Here is a 23889-nt window from a genome sequence, read left to right on the forward strand (position 1 = left end):
AAGCTAGTCTGGTGGCACTTCCGTCTGGTCCGTCTGACAAGTTTTCTGTGACGTGTGTGCATGGTGACACCCGCTCGTACTTAACAGCGGTCATATGGATTTCTACTCCCTATGGGTCAGTGCAGCACAAAGTGGGACTCGTTCCCGCATTGTTACATGATGTAATCCTGGGCAGGGATTTTCCCTATTTCTGGCAGTTGTGGGAGAATCAGTTACTCCTTCACGGTAGCTGTACCCGTGAATCTTCTCCCATGCCATCTGGAGGTCCCGAGTCCCTAGAGGAGACCCCACAGGAAGATGTTGCTGGGGAGGTTAATGAATCTAACCTTCAGTACCCCTTCTCCGTCATGGCGGGGGAAACAGAGGAAACTGAGGAACCTCAGCGAGAGGCGGAGGCAGACAGCCATCCGGCACCCTGCCTGCCAGATTTGGGAGTCCAGGTGGATGACTTCCACAGCGAGCAAATGAAAGATCCTACCCTGACTCCGGCTAGGAAAAATGTAAAAATGATAGATGGGGTACCCGTAGAACCTGACACTAGGCTAGCGTACCCGTATATGGTTCTTGAAAATGATTTGCTCTACCAGGTAGAAAAAAAAGGGGAAGACACAGTGCAACGGTTAGTGGTACCCAAGCCTTATCGGCGGAAGGTACTGGATTTGGCCCACGGACATATAATGGGGGGACATCTGGGGGTACAGAAAACCACAGAAAGGATATTGCATTGTTTTGTGTGGCCTGGAATACATTGTGATGTGCGTAACTATTGTAAGTCCTGTCCAGAGTGCCAAATCGCGGCCCCTAAATCTCAGTTCCGTAGCCCTTTGGTACCCCTTCCTATCATCGGGGTCCCTTTTGAGAGAATTGGGATGGATTTGGTTGGGCCCCTTCCCCGATCCGCACGTGGGCACCAACATATCCTCGTCATCGTGGACTATGCCACTCGTTACCCGGAAGCCGTCCCTTTGCGTAACACAGCTACCAAGACGATCGCCAAGGAATTGGTACAAGTGTTTAGTCGGGTGGGAATTCCAAAACAGATACTCACCGACCAGGGGACTCCCTTTATGTCGAGGGTAATGAAGGAGCTCTGCAGGCTCTTACAAATAGACCCGTTGCGTACGTCTGTCTATCACCCTCAAACAGATGGCCTGGTTGAGCGCTTCAACAAAACCTTAAAACAGATGCTGTCAGATCCTGTCAAACCAATCTAATCAGTTTTTATGAAGAGGTAAGCTATAGACTGGACCACGGTGAGTCATTGGACGTGGTATATCTCGATTTTTCCAAAGCGTTTGATACCGTGCCGCACAAGAGGTTGGTACACAAAATGAGAATGCTTGGTCTGGGGGAAAATGTGTGTAAATGGGTTAGTAACTGGCTTAGTGATAGAAAGCAGAGGGTGGTTATAAATGGTATAGTCTCTAACTGGGTCGCTGTGACCAGTGGGGTACCGCAGGGGTCAGTATTGGGACCTGTTCTCTTCAACATATTCATTAATGATCTGGTAGAAGGTTTACACAGTAAAATATCGATATTTGCAGATGATACAAAACTATGTAAAGCAGTTAATACAAGAGAAGATAGTATTCTGCTACAGATGGATCTGGATAAGTTGGAAACTTGGGCTGAAAGGTGGCAGATGAGGTTTAACAATGATAAATGTAAGGTTATACACATGGGAAGAGGGAATCAATATCACCATTACACACTGAACGGGAAACCACTGGGTAAATCTGACAGGGAGAAGGACTTGGGGATCCTAGTTAATGATAAACTTACCTGGAGCAGCCAGTGCCAGGCAGCAGCTGCCAAGGCAAACAGGATCATGGGGTGCATTAAAAGAGGTCTGGATACACATGATGAGAGCATTATACTGCCTCTGTACAAATCCCTAGTTAGACCGCACATGGAGTATTGTGTCCAGTTTTGGGCACCGGTGCTCAGGAAGGATATAATGGAACTAGAGAGAGTACAAAGGAGGGCAACAAAATTAATAAAGGGGATGGGAGAACTACAATACCCAGATAGATTAGCGAAATTAGGATTATTTAGTCTAGAAAAAAGACGACTGAGGGGCGATCTAATAACCATGTATAAGTATATAAGGGGACGATACAAATATCTCGCTGAGGATCTGTTTATACCAAGGAAGGTGACGGGCACAAGGGGGCATTCTTTGCGTCTGGAGAAGAGAAGGTTTTTCCACCAACATAGAAGAGGATTCTTTACTGTTAGGGCAGTGAGAATCTGGAATTGCTTGCCTGAGGAGGTGGTGATGGCGAACTCAGTCGAGGGGTTCAAGAGAGGCCTGGATGTCTTCCTGGAGCAGAACAATATTGTATCATACAATTATTAGGTTCTGTAGAAGGACGTAGATCTGGGTATTTATTATGATGGAATATAGGCTGAACTGGATGGACAAATGTCTTTTTTCGGCCTTACTAACTATGTTACTATGTTACTATGTTACTATGCTCCGGAAGGCGATAGACAAAGATGGGAAGAACTGGGATTACTTGTTACCCTATTTGCTGTTTGCCATTAGGGAAGTTCCCCAGTCTTCCACAGGATTTTCGCCTTTCGAACTGTTGTACGCCCGTCGTCCCCGGGGACTGCTGGACGTCGCAAAAGAAACCTGGGAAGGTCAAGTCACTCCCTTTAAAACGGTGATCGACCATGTAACACAAATGCAGGATCGTATTGCCGCTGTCATGCCCATTGTTAGGGACCATATGTTACAGGCCCAGGGAGCACAGAGGCAAAGTTATGATAGAGGCGCTAAGGTCCGTACATTTGCACCCGGCGATAGGGTGTTGGTCCTAATCCCTACGGTGGATAGTAAATTCCTGGCGAAATGGCAGGGCCCATTTGAGGTCCGAGAAAGAGTTGGTGAAGTGAACTATAAAGTGTACCAGCCGGGTAAGAGAAAACCGGAACAGATTTATCATGTGAATCTGATAAAATCCTGGAAAGACTGCTCTGCCCTAACGGCGGATCTGCCCCGTCCGGTTTGTTCACCTACTGTACCAGAGGTGCAGGTTGCTGAGACTCTCTCAGAACGACAAAAATCTGAGGTTAAGCAATTTTTGTTACAGAACCGACAGTTTTTCTCCGAAAAACCTGGCCGGACGAAGTTGGTGAAACATGAGATTGTCACAGAGCCTGGCGTCACTGTTCATGTGAAGCCCTACCGGATTCCGGAAGCCCGCCGTGAAGCCGTCTCCCGGGAAGTGATGGCAATGTTGGACTTAGGAGTCATTGAGGAGTCACACAGCGCCTGGTCCAGTCCAATTGTGTTGATACCTAAACCGGATGGCTCCATCCGGTTTTGTAATGACTTTAGGAAACTGAATGCAGTTTCTAAATTTGATGCGTACCCTATGCCCCGGGTCGATGAGTTGATCGACCGGCTTGGTAAAGCCCGATACATTACGACCCTGGATTTAACAAAGGGGTACTGGCAGATTCCTCTGGCCGAGGCGGCCAGAGAGAAGACGGCATTTGCTACACCGGAAGGTCTGTTCCAGTATGTCTATATGCCGTTTGGACTTCACGGAGCTCCCGCAACGTTCCAGAGATTGATGGATCGAGTCTTGAGGCCTCACAGACAGTACGCTTCTGCCTACCTGGATGACATCGTAATTTACAGCATGGACTGGGAAACTCATCTCCAGAAGGTACAAGCCGTGATTGATGACCTGCGAGATGCAGGTTTAACGGCAAACCCCAAGAAATGCCACATCGGGCTTGAAGAAGCCCGATACTTGGGCTACGTGATTGGCCGAGGAGTGGTTAAACCCCAGATCGACAAAATACAGGCAATTCAGGGCTGGCCACAACCAGTGAACAAGAAACAAGTGCAGGCTTTCCTGGGGATTGCCGGCTATTATCGCCGGTTCATACCCAATTTTGCAGCCATGGCTACTCCCTTGACGGATCTTACCAAGGGGAAGGGTTCCGTCATGGTAAAATGGACCTCAGCTGCTGAAGAGGCCTTCCACAGCCTGAAACGGGCTTTGTGCTCTCAGCCCGTACTAGTGACTCCTGATTTCAGCAGCGAGTTTGTGGTACAAACTGATGCCTCTGATACTGGTGTCGGAGCTGTACTTTCCCAGGTGAGGGACGGATTCGAACACCCGGTCCTCTATCTCAGTCGGAAACTGAATGTACATGAGCAGAGGTATGCCGTGGTTGAAAAAGAGTGCCTAGCTATTAAATGGGCTCTCGACTCCCTCAAGTATTACCTGGCTGGTAGGAAGTTTAGGCTGGTCACAGACCATGCCCCTCTCAAGTGGATGCACCTCCACAAGGACCGTAATAGTCGGGTAACCAGGTGGTTCCTTGCCCTGCAGGCTTACTCTTTTACGGTGGAGCACCGACCTGGGGTGCAGATGGGGAACGCCGATGCTCTATCCCGAGTGCACTGTTTCAAAAGTGTTCTTGCTCGACCGGAGTGGTCTGAGCAAGGGGGGGGGATATGTAAGACTCATGCTGGTGTGGTAGATGGAGGCAGGTATATCTCACCCAGGTGTTTGTCCTATGTGAATTAGGCCACTCAGTATCTTCAGGGTGCTAATGGGTTAATGATTGCAGGAATAAAAGATGACCAGCTGGGTGTTTCCAGTGTCTGCCTGGGGCACACAGATTGCCTGCCTATGTGAGACAAACGTGAGTGAAGAGCTCTGCTCAAGATCTGTATGATGTTAGCTGGGTGGGAGAAGCCCCCCCAGTTGTTGAGATAGCAACGTATTTGTTTAGTTAGTGCCGGACAGGCTAGGGTTTATTTTTATGTTTTGTTTTTTGTGTTGCTTTCACGTTAATAAATCTGACCTGAGGTCAGCCTGCTCAGAAACCTGCTGTACGCCTCAGATTCAATGCACAAACCACGTGTCCTTTGACCCCAGCAAAGGCGATCCCAGAGTGTTTTGTCACAATATATATATATATATATATATATATATATATATATATATATACACTAGCTGAAGAGCCCGGCGTTGCCTGGGCATAGTAAATATCTGTGGTTAGTTATAGCACGTCACTTCTCTTATTTTCCCATCACGCCTTTCATTTTCCCAATCACATCTTTACTTTTCCCCCTCACATCTCTCATTTTCTCCCTCACTCCTCTCATTCCCCCCTAACACTTGTCATTTCGACCTCACATCTGTCATTTTCCGATCACTCGGATTTTCCGATCACATTAAGGGTCACCAATCTAACCCAAGAAGAGGTGCGGAACCGGCTAAATAAGATTAAAATAGATAAATCTCCGGGTCCGGATGGCATACACCCACGAGTACTAAGAGAACTAAGTAATGTAATAGATAAACCATTATTTCTTATTTTTAGGGACTCTATAGCGACAGGGTCTGTTCCGCAGGATTGGCGCATAGCAAATGTGGTGCCAATATTCAAAAAGGGCTCTAAAAGTGAACCTGGAAATTATAGGCCAGTAAGTCTAACCTCTATTGTTGGTAAAATATTTGAAGGGTTTCTGAGGGATGTTATTCTGGATTATCTCAATGAGAATAACTGTTTAACTCCATATCAGCATGGGTTTATGAGAAATCGCTCCTGTCAAACCAATCTAATCAGTTTTTATGAAGAGGTAAGCTATAGGCTGGACCACGGTGAGTCATTGGACGTGGTATATCTCGATTTTTCCAAAGCGTTTGATACCGTGCCGCACAAAAGGTTGGTACACAAAATGAGAATGCTTGGTCTGGGGGAAAATGTGTGTAAATGGGTTAGTAACTGGCTTAGTGATAGAAAGCAGAGGGTGGTTATAAATGGTATAGTCTCTAACTGGGTCGCTGTGACCAGTGGGGACCGCAGGGGTCAGTATTGGGACCTGTTCTCTTCAACATATTCATTAATGATCTGGTAGAAGGTTTACACAGTAAAATATCGATATTTGCAGATGATACAAAACTATGTAAAGCAGTTAATACAAGAGAAGATAGTATTCTGCTACAGATGGATCTGGATAAGTTGGAAACTTGGGCTGAAAGGTGGCAGATGAGGTTTAACAATGATAAATGTAAGGTTATACACATGGGAAGAAGGAATCAATGTCACCATTACACACTGAATGGGAAACCACTGGGTAAATCTGACAGGGAGAAGGACTTGGGGATCCTAGTTAATGATAAACTTACCTGGAGCAGCCAGTGCCAGGCAGCAGCTGCCAAGGCAAACAGGATCATGGGGTGCATTAAAAGAGGTCTGGATACACATGATGAGAGCATTATACTGCCTCTGTACAAATCCCTAGTTAGACCGCACATGGAGTACTGTGTCCAGTTTTGGGCACCGGTGCTCAGGAAGGATATAATGGAACTAGAGAGAGTACAAAGGAGGGCAACAAAATTAATAAAGGGGATGGGAGAACTACAATACCCAGATAGATTAGCGAAATTAGGATTATTTAGTCTAGAAAAAAGACGACTGAGGGGCGATCTAATAACCATGTATAAGTATATAAGGGGACAATACAAATATCTCGCTGAGGATCTGTTTATACCAAGGAAGGTGACGGGCACAAGGGGGCATTCTTTGCGTCTGGAGGAGAGAAGGTTTTTCCACCAACATAGAAGAGGATTCTTTACTGTTAGGGCAGTGATAATCTGGAATTGCTTGCCTGAGGAGGTGGTGATGGCGAACTCAGTCGAGGGGTTCAAGAGAGGCCTGGATGTCTTCCTGGAGCAGAACAATATTGTATCATACAATTAGGTTCTGTAGAAGGACGTAGATCTGGGGATTTATTATGATGGAATATAGGCTGAACTGGATGGACAAATGTCTTTTTTCGGCCTTACTAACTATGTTACTATGTATGTTACTATGTTACTCCACTATTTTCCCTCACTCCTCTCATTTTGCACTCACACCTTTTCATTTTCACCTCACACCTCTCATTTTCACTTCAGTATATACATGTTTGTCATCTCCCTTATATATAGTATACACCTGTATGTCATCTCCTGTATATAGTATATACCTATATGTCATCTCCCCTGTATATAGTATATACCTGCTGTGTGTCATCTCCCCTGTATATAGTATATACCTGTATGTCATCTCCTCCTATATATATAGTATATACATGTATGTCATCTCCTCCTATATATAGTATATACCTGTATGTCATCTCCTCCTATATATAGTATATACCTGTATGTCATCTTCTATATATAGTATATACCTGTATGTCATCTCCTCCTGTATATAGTATATACCTGTGTGTCATCTCCCCTGTATATAGTATATATCTGTGTGTCATCTCCTCCTGTATATAGTATATACCTGTATGTCATCTTCTATATATAGCATATACCTGTATGTCATCTCCTCCTGTATATAGTATATACCTGTAGGTAATCTGCTCCTGTATATAGTATATACCTGTGTGTCATCTCCTGTATATAGTATATACCTGCATGTCAACTCCTCCTGTATATAGTATGTACCTGTATGTCATTCCTCCTTTATATAGTATATACCTGTGTGTCATCTCTCCTGTATATAGTATATATCTGTGTGTCATCTCCCCTGTATATAGTATATACCTGTGTGATCTCCTGTATTAGACTTCGTTAACACGTTATTTGCTCAGTATTTTTACCTCAGTATTTGTAAGATAAATTGGCAGCCCGATAAATCCCCAGCCAACAGGAAGCCCTCCCCCTGACAGTATATATTAGCTCACACATACACATAATAGACAGGTCATGTGACTGACAGCTGCTGTATTTCCTATATGGTACATTTGTTGCTCTTGTAGTTTGTCTGCTTACTAATCAGATTTTTATTTTTGAAGGATAATACCAGACTTGTGTGTGTTTTAGGGCGAGTTTCGTCTGTCAAGTTGTGTGTGTTGAGTTGTGTGTGGCAACATGCATGTAGCGACTTTTGTGAGATGAGTTATGTGTAGCAACATGCGTGTAGCAACTTTTTGTGTGTCGAGTTGCATGTGACAGGTTACTGTAGCAAGTTGTGTGCAAGTTTTGCGCATGGCGAGTTTTGCACGTGGTGAGTTTTATGTCTGGTGCCTTTTGAGTATGTGCAAGTTTTGTGTGAGGCAACTTTTGCATGTGTTGCAAATTTTGTGCATGTGGCAATTTTTCCGCGTGTGCAAGTTTTGCGTGTGGCGAGTTTTCCATGAGGTGAGTTTTGCACTTGTGGCGAGTTTTGCGTGAGCCTAGTTTTTGCATGTGGCGAGTTTTGTGCGTGGTGAGTTTTGAGCGGCGACTTTTGTGTTTCGACTTTTATGTGGCGAGGTTGGTGTATGTGTGGTGAAATGTGTGCTGAGGGTGGTATATGTGTTCAAGCACGTGGTAGTGTATGGTGCATTTTGTGGGTGTGTTCATATCCCAATGTGTGGTGAGTATCCCATGTCGGGGTCCCACCTTAGCAACTGTACGGTATATACTCTTTTGCGCCATCACTCTCATTCTTTAAGTCCCCCTTGTTCACATCTGGCAGCTGTCAATTTGCCTCCAACACTTTTCCTTTCACTTTTACCCATTATGTAGATAGGAGCAAAATTGTTTGGTGAATTGGAACGCGCGGGGTTAAAATTTCACCTCACAACGTAGCCTATGACGCTTTTGGGGGTCCAGACGTGTGACTGCAAAATTTTGTGGCTGTAGCTGTGACGCCTCCAACACTTTTCCTTTCACTTTTTTCCCCATTATGTAGATAGGGGCAAAATTGTTTGGTGAATTGGAACGCGCGGGGTTAAAATTTCGCCTCACAATATAGCCTATGATGCTCTCGGGGTCCAGACGTGTGACTGTGCAAAATTTTGTGGCTGTAGCTGTGACGGTGCAGATGCCAATCCCGGACATACACACACACATACACACACACGTTCAGCTTTATATAGTAGATATATATAGAGAGAGAGAGAGAGAGAATATATAAAAAACGTGTTGAGTGTAAAATGAAAAACACTAAAAAAAGCCAACTAAATAACCAGTGATGATAATGGCAAGTGTATAAAAAACTATAAAACAACGGCTCATAGATATAGAATGAGCTGTATGGCAAATGCGTATACTAGTGCAAACAAGGTGCAATGTGCAGCAAAACATGCAGCACCAAAGTACAGGAGAGCATGTGAGAAAGCCTATATAAAGGAGCGGTTCATAAGTATAGAATGGGCTGTACAACAATTGCGTATATTTGTGCAAAAATATGAGTGCAATGCGTAACAAAGTATGCAGCGCCTAAATACAAAAAAACATAAATGTGGAGGTGATTTACAAGCAGAAAGTGCAATGGGCAGATGCTTGAAACCGAGTATGGATGATGCAGCATGCACTGAAAAGTATGGAGCCCAATGCAGAGTTTCATACACAGAGCAATAATATTACCTCCTCCTAAGTGCCGTCCGGACCTCCAGGTACAGAGTACCCTGACGCGCGTTTCGGACCGTGTCCTTCGTCAGGGGGTGATGTACAGGAGGAACTGGAGGTGTATATATATGCAGGGGGATCCTATCAATGACGGAGCAGCAGCATGACGGCGCATGCGCTGCCGGGAGGACCCGGAAGTGCGCGGGATCCGCGTCATGTGACCCGGCAGAACTGGTGGAGGTTCACAGAATAACTTCCCACGGTGAAGAAAAACCTCTTCTCAACACCCACCCAAGTGAAGATCACTCTCCAGGAACTCGGAGTCTCCGTATCTAGGTCTACAATAAAGAGAAGACTTCATGAGAGTAAATACAGAGGGTTCGCCACAAGATGCCAACCATTAATCAGGCTTAAATATAGGAAGGCTTGATTATATGGTTTTTTTTTTTTTTTTCTTTTTCAAAGTCTAAAGAAACCACCCAGTTCGGGAAAAGCAATACAAAGATCAACAAGTCCCAGAGTGATGGGAATAAGAAAGTATGGAGAAGGCTTGGAGCGGCTCCAGATCCTCGGCACATCCTCTGTAACACATGGTGGAGCAGTGTGATGGCGCGGGCATGCGTGGCTTCTAATAGCACCGGGTCACAGTGGTGATTGATGATGTGACTGAAGACAGAAGCCGCCGTATTAATTCTGTGTGTACAGGGCGATACATTCTGCTCAGATCTAACCAAAGGTTGATTGGACGGCGCTTCACAGGACAGATGAACCGTGACCCAAAACGTCCTGTGAAAAAAGTGGAGTATTCTGCAATGGCCGAGTCATCACCAGATCTCAGCCCATCGAGCTGCATTTCTCATGCGGCTGGAGAGGGGGGAACAGCGGCAAGTCAGGCAGGGGCAAGCAGAACAGAAAGAGACTGTGAGTGCTGTCGCTGGATATTTAAATTCGGCGGGGCATGCTCTCATTTGGCCGCGCCTTCTACATGTGTGCATTCAGGACACGAGTGCTGACGCGGCAAAATGACATTATTGCTGCCGGGCACTCGCATCTCTTGGCAGCAGGACGATTTGAAGTGCCTGGCACCTGCACTGATCTGATTACACTGGTCTACAAAAAAAAACAAATTTCTGGCATGGACTTTAAGAACGGTTTTAGACTAATTTTGAGGGCGCTGAATTCAAATCTGATCTTATAATTTCCCTATCACATCACGTTTTTGCGCTACAGGTATATAGCCCATTTTCATGAATTCCATGATAAATATAAGTAGTGTGTGAAAAGTGCGGGTTTATACGGTTCACTAAGGTAAATTTAGTATTCATTTAGTCTCCCAATAAATGTGAGAATATCTTTGTTTTCTTTGAACATGCATAATTCCCATTTGTTATGATAACACCCTTGTTTTCTGTGCTACTGGGACAGTAGAGCTACAGCAGAGCATTGGGTGAAAACTGAATGGCCTCAGCGACAGAGTTTGGCATCTGGCGATCAGAATGTCATCCATGATCCTAGTGTATAGGAAGGACATTGTCTTTCCTCCCTTACACATAAAACTTAGATTGATGAAGCAGTTCGTCAAAGCTCTCAATCACAGTGGAGAATGCTTTAACTCTATATGTTCAACTTTTCCTGGTCTTAGTGAAGAGAAGAAAAAGGCTGGAATATTTGATGGACCTCAAATAAGAACACTTATGAGAGACCCAAATGTTATCACATCAATGAATGAGACAGAAGAAAGCGCTTGGAATGCATTTTGTAATGTGGTGCAGAATTTTCTAGGGAATAAGAAAGCAGACAACTATGAAGAGATTGTGGAAGAGCAACTAATGAGGCCGGCGTCACACTAGCGAGTTTTACGGACATATGAGCGCATAAAATACGTCCGTAAAACACGCCTAACAAACGTCCCAATTATTCTCTATGCCCCTGCTCCTATCTGCCGTATTTTACTGATCAGTATTATACGGCTTTCTACGGCCGTAGAAAATCGCAGCATGCTGCGTTTGTCACCGTATTGAGCAATAAAAACGCCAATGAAAGTCTATGGAAGCCAGAAAAATACGGATTACACACGGACCAGCAGTGTGACTTGCGAGAAATATGCAGCGGTGTTAGAGAGAAAAGCCGGTAATTCAGTGCGGTGTACAGTAAAATCACACTGACAGGTTACAATAGAATAGGTAGAATATATGTGTACACATAGAATAGGTATATATATGTCAGTGAGACACATATATGTATATATATATATTATTACTTCATACAGCGCTAGATAGCTTTAAAGCCGGTAATTCAATTACCGGCTTTTGCTATCTCCTTCCTAAACCCGACATGATATGAGACATGGTTTACATACAGGCGCCCTCTGCTGGTTGTTCCTGGAGCGTGGGAACTTTCCTAGAAAGCTCCCAGGCTCGAGTTCATATGAGGACAACCAGCAGAGGGCGCCTCACCGCAAATGAAGGTAAATATAGGTCATTGACCTACTTTACCTTCATTCCCCGGGGTTTTGCAGCCACGAGCACCGCTGCATTAACAGAGCTCCTGGCTGCAAAATATTTTAACCCCTTCAGATGGATTTACATCGTGGGACCTTACAGATCTTCGGAAGGTATGTATATTGTTGGTTTATTTTTTCTTTGTTACAGAGCGAGGGTCTTCAGATGGATTGAGCGTAGAATAAATTATTACAACAACCTTTGTTTTTATTTCATTAAAATAATTTTTAATAATGCGTTTGTGTTTTTTTAAACCTTTACTAGTATTGGATTAATAATGGATAGGTGTCATAATTGACGCCTCTCCATTATTAATCTGGCTTAATGTCACCTTACAATAGCAAGGTGACATTAACCCTTCATTACCCCATATCCCACCGCTACACGGGAATGGAAAGAGAGTGGCCAAGTGCCAGAATAGGCGCATCTTCCAGATGTGCCTTTTCTGGGGTGGCTGGGGGCAGATGTTTTTAGCCAGGGGGGGCCAATACCATGGACCCTCTCCAGGCTATTAATATCTGCCCTCAGTCACTGGCTTTACTACTCTGGCGGAGAAAATTGCGCGGGAGCCCACGCCAATTTTTTCCGCCATTTAACCCTTTAATTTAATAGCTAGAACGGCCAAATTTTGCATATACACACTACTGACATTAGTAGTGTGGAATATGCAAAAAAAATGGGGATATGAGATGGTTTACTGTATGTAACCATGTCTCATATTATGTCGGGTTTAGGAAGGAGATAGCAAAAGCCGGTAATTGAATTACCGGCTTTAAAGCTATCTAGCGCTGTATGAAGTAATAATATATATACATATATGTGTCTCACTGAGAGATATATAGATATATATATATATATATATATATATAGATATATATATATATATTATATATGCTTTTATTTTTTTTATTTTTTTACACATGGATCCCTTGTATAGCCGTATGTCGGTTTTGCAAGCCTGCGATAAAAACACGCAGTACGGATGCCATACGGATTACATACGGAGGATGCCATGCGCAAAATACGCTGACACACCCTGCCTACGGAGGAGATACGGACCACTATTTTGGGGACTTTTCAGCGTATTACGCCCGTAATATACGGACCGTATTGTCTTACGCTGAGTGTGACGCCGGCCTGAGTCTGCGAAATCTGGGATGTAGAATGAGGATCAAGATTCACTATTTACAGAGAACCTTGGGGATGTAAGCGAGGAACAAGGGGAGCGTTTTCATCAGGAACAATGGAAGAACGGTATCAAGGCCGGTGGGACTCACATATGATGGCTGACTATGGCTGGAGCTCGATGAGAGACAACCCAGAAGCCGTACATCACAGATCAGCCAAGAAAAGAAAGTTCAAATAACGGCCATTTGTCATTTATCTGTGTGCCATATAGATGTGTTTTTATATTTTGTAGTTTAATTCTGTAAGTATATATTTTTTGCCGTACATAGACTTTGTAATCTTTGTTATTCCTTGATTAAAAATATACAATGTAGTATCAAAAATCATGTGTTTTTATCATAAAACATTAGGAGTAATTTTCATCAAAAATTTAAAATATCTCGAAATCCTGATGTGATAGCCAAAAACGGAGTTCGTATTCGTAATCAGCAGCCGAAATTGACTTAAAATATGTTTTAAAACATTTTGCCAGAAAGATTGCGTTGACCAGTGTTATATCGGTATGGGAGCCCAGTCCCCTGCAGACAGCAGCCGCCGCCAGGATACAGGATCTCTCTGATCCTAGCAGTCTGCAGCTATATACTACCATGGTAATTAATCATGTCGGCAAGAGGCCACAGACAACAGATGAACATCTGTCCTAATTCTTTAGATACGCCCAGACTGTTCTTGAGAGATATAGATATATGTAGCTCAAAAAAATAAAGTGAACACTTTACGCAATGTGACTCCAAGTCAATCACACTCCGGTGAAATCAATCTGTCCAGTTATGAAGCCACCGATTGTGAATCCCTTTCTCCTGCTGTTGTGCTGCTGTCGTCTCCGCGTAACGTGGGAAGTTCTGAAACGTTGTGCCTGTTCCAAAAGTTGTGAAATTCATATATGTGCACGGAAGAGCCACGCTGATACATTAAGAATCAAAGCAGATCTCTCTCTATGACATATACTGGTCAGGGTTTTATAGGTTATTAGTATTCATGCATTGTAACAATATAATTGTCTAAGCTTATCTCTAATTATGTTCTGGCATTAGCAGACATTCATCTCATTGGCTAAAGGTGATTCTGTCTTCACCCAACTGGGTTTCCTCCCCTTATCTTTCATATGTCCAACTTTCTTAGAGAAAACATAAGTCCATTACACAAAGACATTCCTGAAGGCCCCCGTATCACAAAACACATGCACACTGGCTCAAACTCCATATTGGAAAGGAGAAGAGAATATATGTAGAATATCCACAATAGAGTCAGTATTCTTAAGTATAAATCCTGCTGTCACAGAGCAGACAACAGGTAGAAATGATCAGCAATTAGCAAGACATTCCCTACAATGGAGTGGATCTGCAGGGGTGACCACAGACCATTTTTCTGTTCCCATCCTATTTTTCGTTGTATTGGTCAGTTTTGCATTTTGTCATTGCTCTCACCCCTAGAGATACTGTACAGTAACATGAGGTGGTGTCTACATTCAAAGTTGCTCAGAAAGTGAAGGTAGATATAGAGTAATGTTCAATCAAAGCAACACTAAGTCCAGAGTCTAAGGTGCTGTATCAGTGTAAAGGGAAGTGTTCCATGAGATATATACACTGCTCACAAAAAGGTAAGGGAACACTAAAATACCACATCCTAGGTATCACTTACTGAAATATTTCAGTTGCAAATCTTTCTTCATTACATAGTGGAATGTGCTGAGAACAATATGACATCAAAATGATCAATGTAAATCAAAATTGATATCCCATGGAGGTCTGGATTTGGAATGATGCTCAAAATCAAAGTGAAAATGAATTTACTGGCTGATCCAACTTCAGTGAAAATACCTCAAAACAAGGAAATGACGCTCAGCAGTGTGTGTGGCCTCCACGTGCCTGTATGACTTCACTACAATGCATCTGATGAAGCGGTGGATGTTCTCCTAAGGCATCTCTTCCCAGACCTGGATTAAAGCTTCAGTCAACTCCTGGACAGTGTGGGGCGCAATGTTGGCTTGGCGTTGGTGGATGGAACAAGACATGATGTCCCAGATGTGCTTAATTTGGATTCAGGTATCCGTAACGGGCAGGCTAGTCCATAGCATCAATGCTTTCATCTTGCAGGAACTGCTGACACACTCCAGCCACATGAGGTCTGGCATTGTCCTGCATTAGGAGGAACCCAGGGCCAACCGCTCCAGAATATGGTCTCACAATGAGTCTGAAGATCTCATCCCGGTACCTAATCGCAGTCAGGGTACCTGTGGCCTGCACATGGCGGGTTGTGCGGCCCTCCAAAGAAATGCCTCCCCAGACCATTACTGACCCACTGCCAAACCGGCTATGCTTGAGGATGTTGCAGGCAGCACATACGTTCTCCATGGCGTCTCCAGACTCTGTCACATCTGTCACATGTGTTCAGTGTGAACCTGCTGTCATCCGTGAAGAGCACAGGGTGCCAATGTGAAATCTGCCAATTTTGGTGTTCTCTGGCAAATGCCAACCGCCCTGCACAGTGTTGGGCTGTAAGCACAACAAAAAAACACAAAAACAGGCAGAGATGCTTACCTGTCTAAATGGGCCTCACTACAATTGCACTACCAGGGTGCAGCAGACCCAAGTAAAATGGCAACTGCACAGGTGCAATACCAAATGAAACAGCCAGCCTTCAATCAGGGATTGGCCGTGTGCTACACCAATGCAAAAAAATATATACTCTGTATGTGGCAATGTTCACACAAGGAACGCAGAGCATCTGGTTCTCTGCCTATTGGTAGTGCAATTGTATTGAGGCCCATTTAGACAGGTAATCATCTCTGCCTGTTTTTGTTTTTTTCTTGAATATTGTAGGATTTTTTCCTCTTGTTGTGGTTTTCATGTTAGAGTAGGACTGGCAAACGTAAGGACCCTTGACGCGGGTTGCCAGCTTACATATTATGGCCCTAATATCAACCAATACCTTACATATATTGATATGTTTTTTTGCACATTATATTTTATTATATTGCAGTTGGGCCCAAATGGTTCTGTAAACTGTGGCCTCTGTTCACACAGGATGCATCATAGTTAGCACTGAGCAGCCCACCATAGGGCGTCATTAATAGGCTGAGAACCATATGCTCTGCGTTCCTTGTGTGAACATTGCCACATACAGAGTATATTTTTTTGCATTGGTGTACCACACGGCCAATCCCTGATTGAAGGCTGGCTGTTTCTTTTGGTATTGCACCTGTGCAGTTGCCATTTTACTTGGGTCCGCTGCACCCTGGTAGTGCAATTGTATTGAGGCCCATTTAGACAGGTAAGCATCTCTGCCTGTTTTTTTTTTTTTCTTGAATACTGTAAGCACAACACCCAATTGTGAACGTCAGGCCCTCATACCACCCTCATGGAGTCAGTTTCTGAGAGTTTGAGCAGATGCATGGATGTTAGCAGCCTGCTGGAGGTCATTTTGCAGGGCTCTTTAACTACTCGTGTTCCTCCTTGCACTAAGGAGGAGGTAGTGGTCCTGCTGCTGGGTTGTTGCCCTCCTACGGACCCCTCCACGTCTCCTGGTGTACTGGCCTGTCTCCTAGTATCTGCTCCATGTTCTGGACACCGTGCTGCCAGACACAGCTACACTTCTTGCCACAGTTCGCATTGATGTGCCATCCTGGATTAGCTGCGCTACCTGGCAGCTTCTGTGGGTTGTAGAAAACAAAAGTAACCAAAACAGCCAAAAACGATGAGAACAGAGAAATGGTCTGTGGTCACTCCCTGCAGAACTCCTTTATAGGGGTTGTCTTGCTAAATGCCTATCATTTCCACCTATTGTCTGTTCCATTTCCAAAGAGAAAGAGCAATACATTCCGGCAATCCCAACGCATTGTTACCTCTTTATATATCACTGGTGAAGCCACAGCTAGATTATGGGATCCAGGTTTTGAATCCTCATTTTAAAAAGGATATTCAAAAGTTAGTTCAAATGTGTCAACTACATTATTACACGGGATAGAGGCCTCTCCTATATAACACGGGATAGAGGCCTCTCCTATATTACACAAGACGGAGGCCTTTTCTATTTTCTATTATGAGATGGAAGCTTCTCCTATATTACAGGGGACGGAGGCCTCTCCTCTATTACACGGGATGGAAGCCTCTCCTATATTACAGGGGACAGAGGCCTCTCCTGTATTACACGGGATCGAGGCTTATCATATGATGAGAGGTAGGAAAACTTGAGCTTGTTTAGCTTAGAAAAAAGGCATCTCAGAGGAGATCTCGTTTACATGTATAATACCTGTGTGGTCAGTACAGAGGACGGCCCGTGACTTATTCCTTCTATAGACCATACAGAGGACCTGTGGGCACAGATTATGGGTGGAATAAAGGCGATTCCGGCAGATAAATCGGAAAGGGTTCTTTACAGCTAGAGCAGTCAGACTGTGGAATGCTGACCACAAGTGGTAGTAATGGCCGACACTATAACAGATCTTATACAAGGGCCGGATGATTTCCTCCAGACACAGAACATTGTGGGTTATAGATAATTAGTGACAACATGTACAATTGGTGGAGGAAGGGAGAACCTGATGGACGGGTCGTTTTTTCAACCTATGTAATTATGTAACAGCAGGAGAAATGGATTCACAATCTGTGCTGCTTCTTAACGGGACAGGTTGATTCCACAGAAGTGTGATTGACTTGGAGTTATATTGTGTTAAGGGTTTATTTATTTCAGCAATCTATTCAAGATGAACATTTTCTTTATGATAAAGTTGATTTTTTTCCAATTACTTTTCAGCCCCTGAAATGAGGATTTGTAGAAAGATGGCAGTAATTCCTAAACGTTTCACAAGAGATTTTTTTTTCCTCCCCTTTAAATAAACCTGAAAGTCTCCACTTCGATTACATCTCAGTTATTTCATTTTACATCCAAACTCGCGACCTGCAGAGCTGAAATCACGAGGATTCCTCTCTGGCCAATGATTTCTGCACCTAACTGTATGTTTGTCAGGTTCCTGTCAGGAGTCAGGATGCCGCTGTCTATTTCTCCATGGAGGAGTGGGAGTACATGGAAGGACAGAAGGATCAGTACCAGGACGTCAGGATGAAAAATGACCCAACGAGGAGCGACCAGGACAAAAGCGACATGACTGCAAGAATATTACTCCTCGCCCTGGAGATAATCGACTTGTTAAAGGGAAAGGTGAGAGTCTCCCTTGAGATCACTCTGATCTCTACTAATATAACAGGACTGAAAAGATGGATAGAATCTGTGGTGATCGGCGTCTGTCACTGTACACAGGAGCACACGGTGGTGAAGAAGACGTCCGGTGACCGTGTGACCCCCGGTATGTCCGGAGGACGGAGCAAGATCCAGAACCCCAACACAGAACCCCTGCACTCCCCGACACCTGAGAAGAAGGTCCTAGAACTGGCCAACAAGATCACTGAGCTGCTGACCGGAGAGGTGACTGCTGGGAGATTACACTGGGGGATTCTGGGTGATGAGAGGAGAGGTGACTGCTGGGAGATTACACTGGGGGATTCTGGGTGATGACTGGAGAGGTGACTGCTGGGAGATTACACTGGGGGATTCTGGGTGATGACTGGAGAGGTGACTGCTGGGAGATTACACTGGGGGATTCTGGGTGATGAGCGGAGAGGAGACTGCTGGGAGATTACACTGGGGGATTCTGGGTGATGAGCGGAGAGGAGACTGCTGGGAGATTACACTGGAGGATTCTGGGTGATGAGAGGAGACTGCTGGGAGATTACACTGGGGGATTCTGGGTGATGAGAGGAGACTGCTGGGAGATTACACTGGAGGATTCTGGGTGATGAGAGGAGACTGCTGGGAGATTACACTGGGGGATTCTGGGTGATGAGAGGAGGCTGCTGGGAGATTACACTGGGGGATTCTGGGTGATGAGAGGTGACTGCTGGGAGATTACACTGGGGGATTCTGGGTGATGAGCGGAGAGGAGACTGCTGGGAGATTACACTGGAGGATTCTGGGTGATGAGAGGAGACTGCTGGGACATTACACTGGGGGATTCTGGGTGATGAGAGGAGACTGCTGGGAGATTACACTGGAGGATTCTGGGTGATGAGAGGAGACTGCTGGGAGATTACACTGGGGGATTCTGGGTGATGAGAGGAGGCTGCTGGGAGATTACACTGGGGGATTCTGGGTGATGAGAGGTGACTGCTGGGAGATTACACTGGGGGATTCTGGGTGATGAGCGGAGAGGAGACTGCTGGGAGATTACACTGGAGGATTCTGGGTGATGAGAGGAGACTGCTGGGACATTACACTGGGGGATTCTGGGTGATGAGAGGAGACTGCTGGGAGATTACACTGGAGGATTCTGGGTGATGAGCGGAGAGGAGACTGCTGGGAGATTACACTGGGGGATTCTGGGTGATGAGAGGAGACTGCTGGGTCATTACACTGGGGGATTCTGGGTGATGAGCGGAGAGGAGACTGCTGGGGGATTACACTGGGGGATTCTGGGTGATGAGCGGAGAGGAGACTGCTGGGAGATTACACTGGGGGATTCTGGGTGATGAGCGGAGAGGAGACTGCTGGGAGATTACACTGGGGGATTCTGGGTGATGAGCGGAGAGGAGACTGCTGGGAGATTACACTGGAGGATTCTGGGTGATGAGAGGAGACTGCTGGGAGATTACACTGGGGAATTCTGGGTGATGAGAGGAGGCTGCTGGGAGATTACACTGGGGGATTCTGGGTGATGAGCGGAGAGGAGACTGCTGGGAGATTACACTGGAGGATTCTGGGTGATGAGAGGAGACTGCTGGGACATTACACTGGGGGATTCTGGGTGATGAGAGGAGACTGCTGGGAGATTACACTGGGGGATTCTGGGTGATGAGAGGAGACTGCTGGGAGATTACACTGGGGGATTCTGGGTGATGAGCGGAGAGGTGACTGCTGGGAGATTACACTGGGGGATTCTGGGTGCTGAGAGGAAACTGCTGGGAGATTACACTGGGGGATTCTGGGTGATGAGCGGAGAGGTGACTGCTGGGAGATTACACTGGGGGATTCTGGGTGATGAAAGGAGACTGCTGGGAGATTACACTGGGGGATTCTGGGTGATGAGCGGAGAGGAGACTGCTGGGAGATTACACTGGGGGATTCTGGGTGATGAGCGGAGACTGCTGGGAGATTACACTGGGGGATGCTGGGTGATGAGAGGTGACTGCTGGGGGATTATACTGGGGGATTCTGGGTGATGAGAGGAGAGGAGACTGCTGGGAGATTACACTGGGGGATTCTGGGTGATGAGCGGAGAGGTGACTGCTGGGAGATTACACTGGGGGATTCTGGGTGATGAGAGGAGAGGAGACTGCTGGGTGATTACACTGGGGGATTCTGGGTGCTGAGCAGAGAGGTGACTGCTGGAAGATTATACAGTATACACTGGGGGATTCTGGGTGATGAGAGACTGCCGGGAGATTGCACCTAGGGGATTCTGGGTGATGAGCGGAGAGGAGACTGCTGGGAGATTACACTGGGGGATTCTGTGTGATGAGCAAAGAGGAGACTGCTGGGAGATTATACAGTATACACTGGAGAATTCTGGGTGATGAGAGGAGACTGCTGGGAGATTATACATGTCAGGTCGCCATTATCACCGCCGCGGCCCCTGCTGTCCGCTTTTACTTACCGCTCCTCGGTGTCCCGGCGCGCTCCTGTTCCAGCGCTGCCTTCTCTGCTCACTCTCCCGGCTCCTGCTTCCTGTCGGGCGCGCGCGCACTAGGGTGTCCTGCGCACGTGCACTCTGCCTTCCCTGCTCCTGTCAGCCCTGTGTCTCGCTGGCAGCGCTGACGTTACTAGCAGCGCCCCTACGCGTCCACAGCGCCCTCTACTGGGAGCACTTGTATGCGCACTCTGCCTTTTTCTTTGGACACTCTTTCCCCTGCTCTCTGTGGTCCTGGAGGACCATGACCCGGAAGGTATGCTGCCACTCTGCATTTAAGGCCGCCTCTTCCTTTTGGCTGTGCCTGTCTGTCATTTGTTTTCTGGCAAATGCCTCTGGCTCCCTCGCTTCCTAGCATACCTTACGTTCTCCCTGCTGCTTGTCTCTGACTTTTCGTTTCTGTGTATTATCATTAACTGTCTCCGTGCTTCCCTTGCAGCTCCAGTTCTCCTGTACCTTCGTTTCTTCCCGGTGTTCCAGATCCTCTGCCTAGTCCTTCCGCCATCGTCTCCTGCGCTTCCGTGGTCTCGTGTCTCCATCCTGTCTTCCGGTTTGTCCTTCCATTCTCTGTCTGTCTTGTCAGTTCCCGTTACCCGTTCCGCTTCTCCTTCTTCGTTCTCTTTTCCGTCGTCCCTGCCCTGACCTTTTCCTTTCCTTGTACTTTGGTACCGGCTGCCGTTCAGTAGTCTCCCCTGGGCCTGCTCCTAACGCTCCCTGTATAGGGGGCGGTCCACCTGGTCCACTCGTCCTGGGGAGGTTCGCTGTTTCGGTCCAGTGGGTCCACTTATCTCGCTTTCCTGGTCCCTGAGCGTAACAGCACAGACAGGCCATGGATCCCGCTGGTACCTCTGCTTCCACCCAAAAGGAACTCTTGTTTTTACGGGAGAACCAAAGCCGGATTATGGGTTTTCTTAAATCTATGGAGTCCCGTTTAGCTGCTCTTCAACCCTCCGACCTGGGGAGCGCAACCCAGCTGGCCAGTCTCCAGCAAGAGCTCGCCCAGCAACGTGATACCCAGGGCCACATACTGAGTTACATGGCTTCTGTGGATAATCGTCTGCTCGCCCTTCAAACTGCCACCTCAGCCCCTGCCCAGGCTCCGGCTTCGCACCCTCCTCCTCGTCTGGCTAGGCCGCCGCGATACGGGGGAGATCCTAAATTGTGTCGAGGTTTCCTAAACCAATGCCAGATGCACTTTGAACTTCTGCCACAACAATACCCCACTGACCGAGCTAAGGTGGCCTTTATTGTGTCTCACTTGGAGGGTGTGGCCCTGGCCTGGGTTAACCCCCTTTGGGAACGTGATGATCCTCTCGTCTCCCAACTCTCTTCTTTTCTAGAGACCTTTCGTAAGGTCTTCGATGAGCCGGGACGGTTGGCTTCTACTACCGAGTCTCTTTTTAGTCTCCGCCAGGGTACTCTTTCTGTCGGCCAGTACGCAATTCAATTTCGTACCTTGTCGTCCGAGCTGGGCTGGAACAATGAGGCTTTGGTTGGGGCCTTCTGGCGCGGTCTGTCTGGTCGAATTAAGGACGAGTTGGCGGGTAGAGACACTCCTACAATTCTGGAGGATCTGATTTCCCTGGCGACCCGCATTGACTTGCGTTTTCAGGAACATCTCCGTGAATCGGCCAGGGAGAGGAGACCGCCTCGTCCAGTCCTATCTTCTCGCAGTCCTCCTCGCTCTCCTCAAGTCTCTCCTTCTGTGGTATCTGCTCCTGAACCTATGCAGGTGGACCGTATCAAGCCGGCGGAGCAGCGTCGTAAGGAGAGACTGGCACAGGGTCTCTGCTTTTACTGTGGCAGTGCCTCCCATCTTCTGCGTTCCTGTCCGGTGAGGCCGGGAAACGCTTCCGCCTAGGTCAGGTAAGGGAGGCTTACCTGGGTGATAGTGAATCCTCTCTACCTTTTACTCTTTCAGTTCAGTTGCATATCGGTTCCGCTCGCTTTTCTGAAGTAGTGTATGTTGATTCTGGAGCGGCTGGAAATTTTATTCAACTCGAGGCGGTCAGTAGGTTTCAAATTCCTGTCAGATCCTTGGAGTCTCCTCGGCAGTTAGCTTCAGTTGACGGTCGGCCCTTGCAGGAGACCGTTACTTTGGTCACAGAAGAAGTGGAACTGCAAATCGGAGCTTTACATCGGGAGAAGATTGCCTTCTACGTGTTGCCATCTTTATCTCATACGTTTCTCCTGGGTCTGCCGTGGTTAAGAATACACGAGCCAGTTTTAGATTGGCGTTCTGGTGATGTCCTCCGTTGGGGTCATTCCTGTCAAACTAAATGTCTACGTCCTGTTCTTCCTTTAAGGTCATCCATGTCTGCTTCTCCTCCGGCAGGTTTGCCTTCAGCCTATCACTCCTTTGCTGATGTCTTCGATAAGAAAGAAGCAGAGAACTTGCCCCCGCATCGCCCATATGACTGCCCGATCGACCTCGTTCCTGGTTCAACTCCACCCAGAGGACGAATCTATCCACTGAATCTTCTTGAGTCTCAAGCCATGTCCGAGTATGTTTAGGAGAATTTGGCCAAGGGTTTCATCCGGAAGTCCTCCTCACCCGCAGGTGCAGGTTTCTTTTTTGTTAAGAAGGACGGAACCCTCCGTCCCTGCATCGACTACCGTGGTCTTAATTGTATTACTATTAAGAACAAGTATCCACTGCCTCTTATTCCTGAACTTTTTGATCGGCTACGGGGAGCTCAAATTTTTACTAAGCTGGATCTTCGCGGGGCCTACAATCTTATCCGAATTCGTTCCGGAGATGAGTGGAAGACCGCTTTCAACACCAGAGATGGTCACTACGAGTACCTCGTCATGCCCTTCGGCTTATGCAATGCCCCCGCGGTATTCCAAGAATTTGTGAATGACATTTTCCGTGATCTTTTGTATTCTTGCGTGGTGGTATATCTGGACAATATTCTCGTTTATTCTCCTGACCTGTCTACTCACAGAAGGGACGTTCGTCTTGTTCTTCTGCGTCTGAGGGAGAATCGTCTTCGCCAAGATCGAGAAATGCGCCTTTGAGCAGTCATCTCTTCCTTTCCTGGGATACATTATCTCCGACTCTGGTCTATGCATGGATCCGGAAAAGGTGTCCGCCGTGCTCAACTGGCCACGTCCTCTTGGTACCAAAGCTATCCAGCGATTCGTCGGTTTC

The 23889-nt window shown here is 46.4% G+C and overlaps 1 protein-coding gene across 1 annotated transcript in view; it reads left to right on the plus strand.

Annotated features, from left to right (window-relative positions):
- The window catches only part of LOC138637973 (zinc finger protein 91-like), a 207656-nt gene that overhangs the window by 94653 nt on the left and 89114 nt on the right, over positions 1-23889 (plus strand). Inside the window, exons 5-6 of the mRNA XM_069726895.1 lie at positions 18023-18214; positions 18314-18478. Of these exons, the coding sequence (XP_069582996.1) occupies positions 18023-18214; positions 18314-18478 (357 nt within the window). The remainder of the gene's footprint in view (positions 1-18022; positions 18215-18313; positions 18479-23889) is intronic.

This window comes from Ranitomeya imitator, chromosome 5 (genome assembly GCF_032444005.1).
Source record: "Ranitomeya imitator isolate aRanImi1 chromosome 5, aRanImi1.pri, whole genome shotgun sequence".
Classification (NCBI taxonomy): domain Eukaryota; kingdom Metazoa; phylum Chordata; class Amphibia; order Anura; family Dendrobatidae; genus Ranitomeya; species Ranitomeya imitator.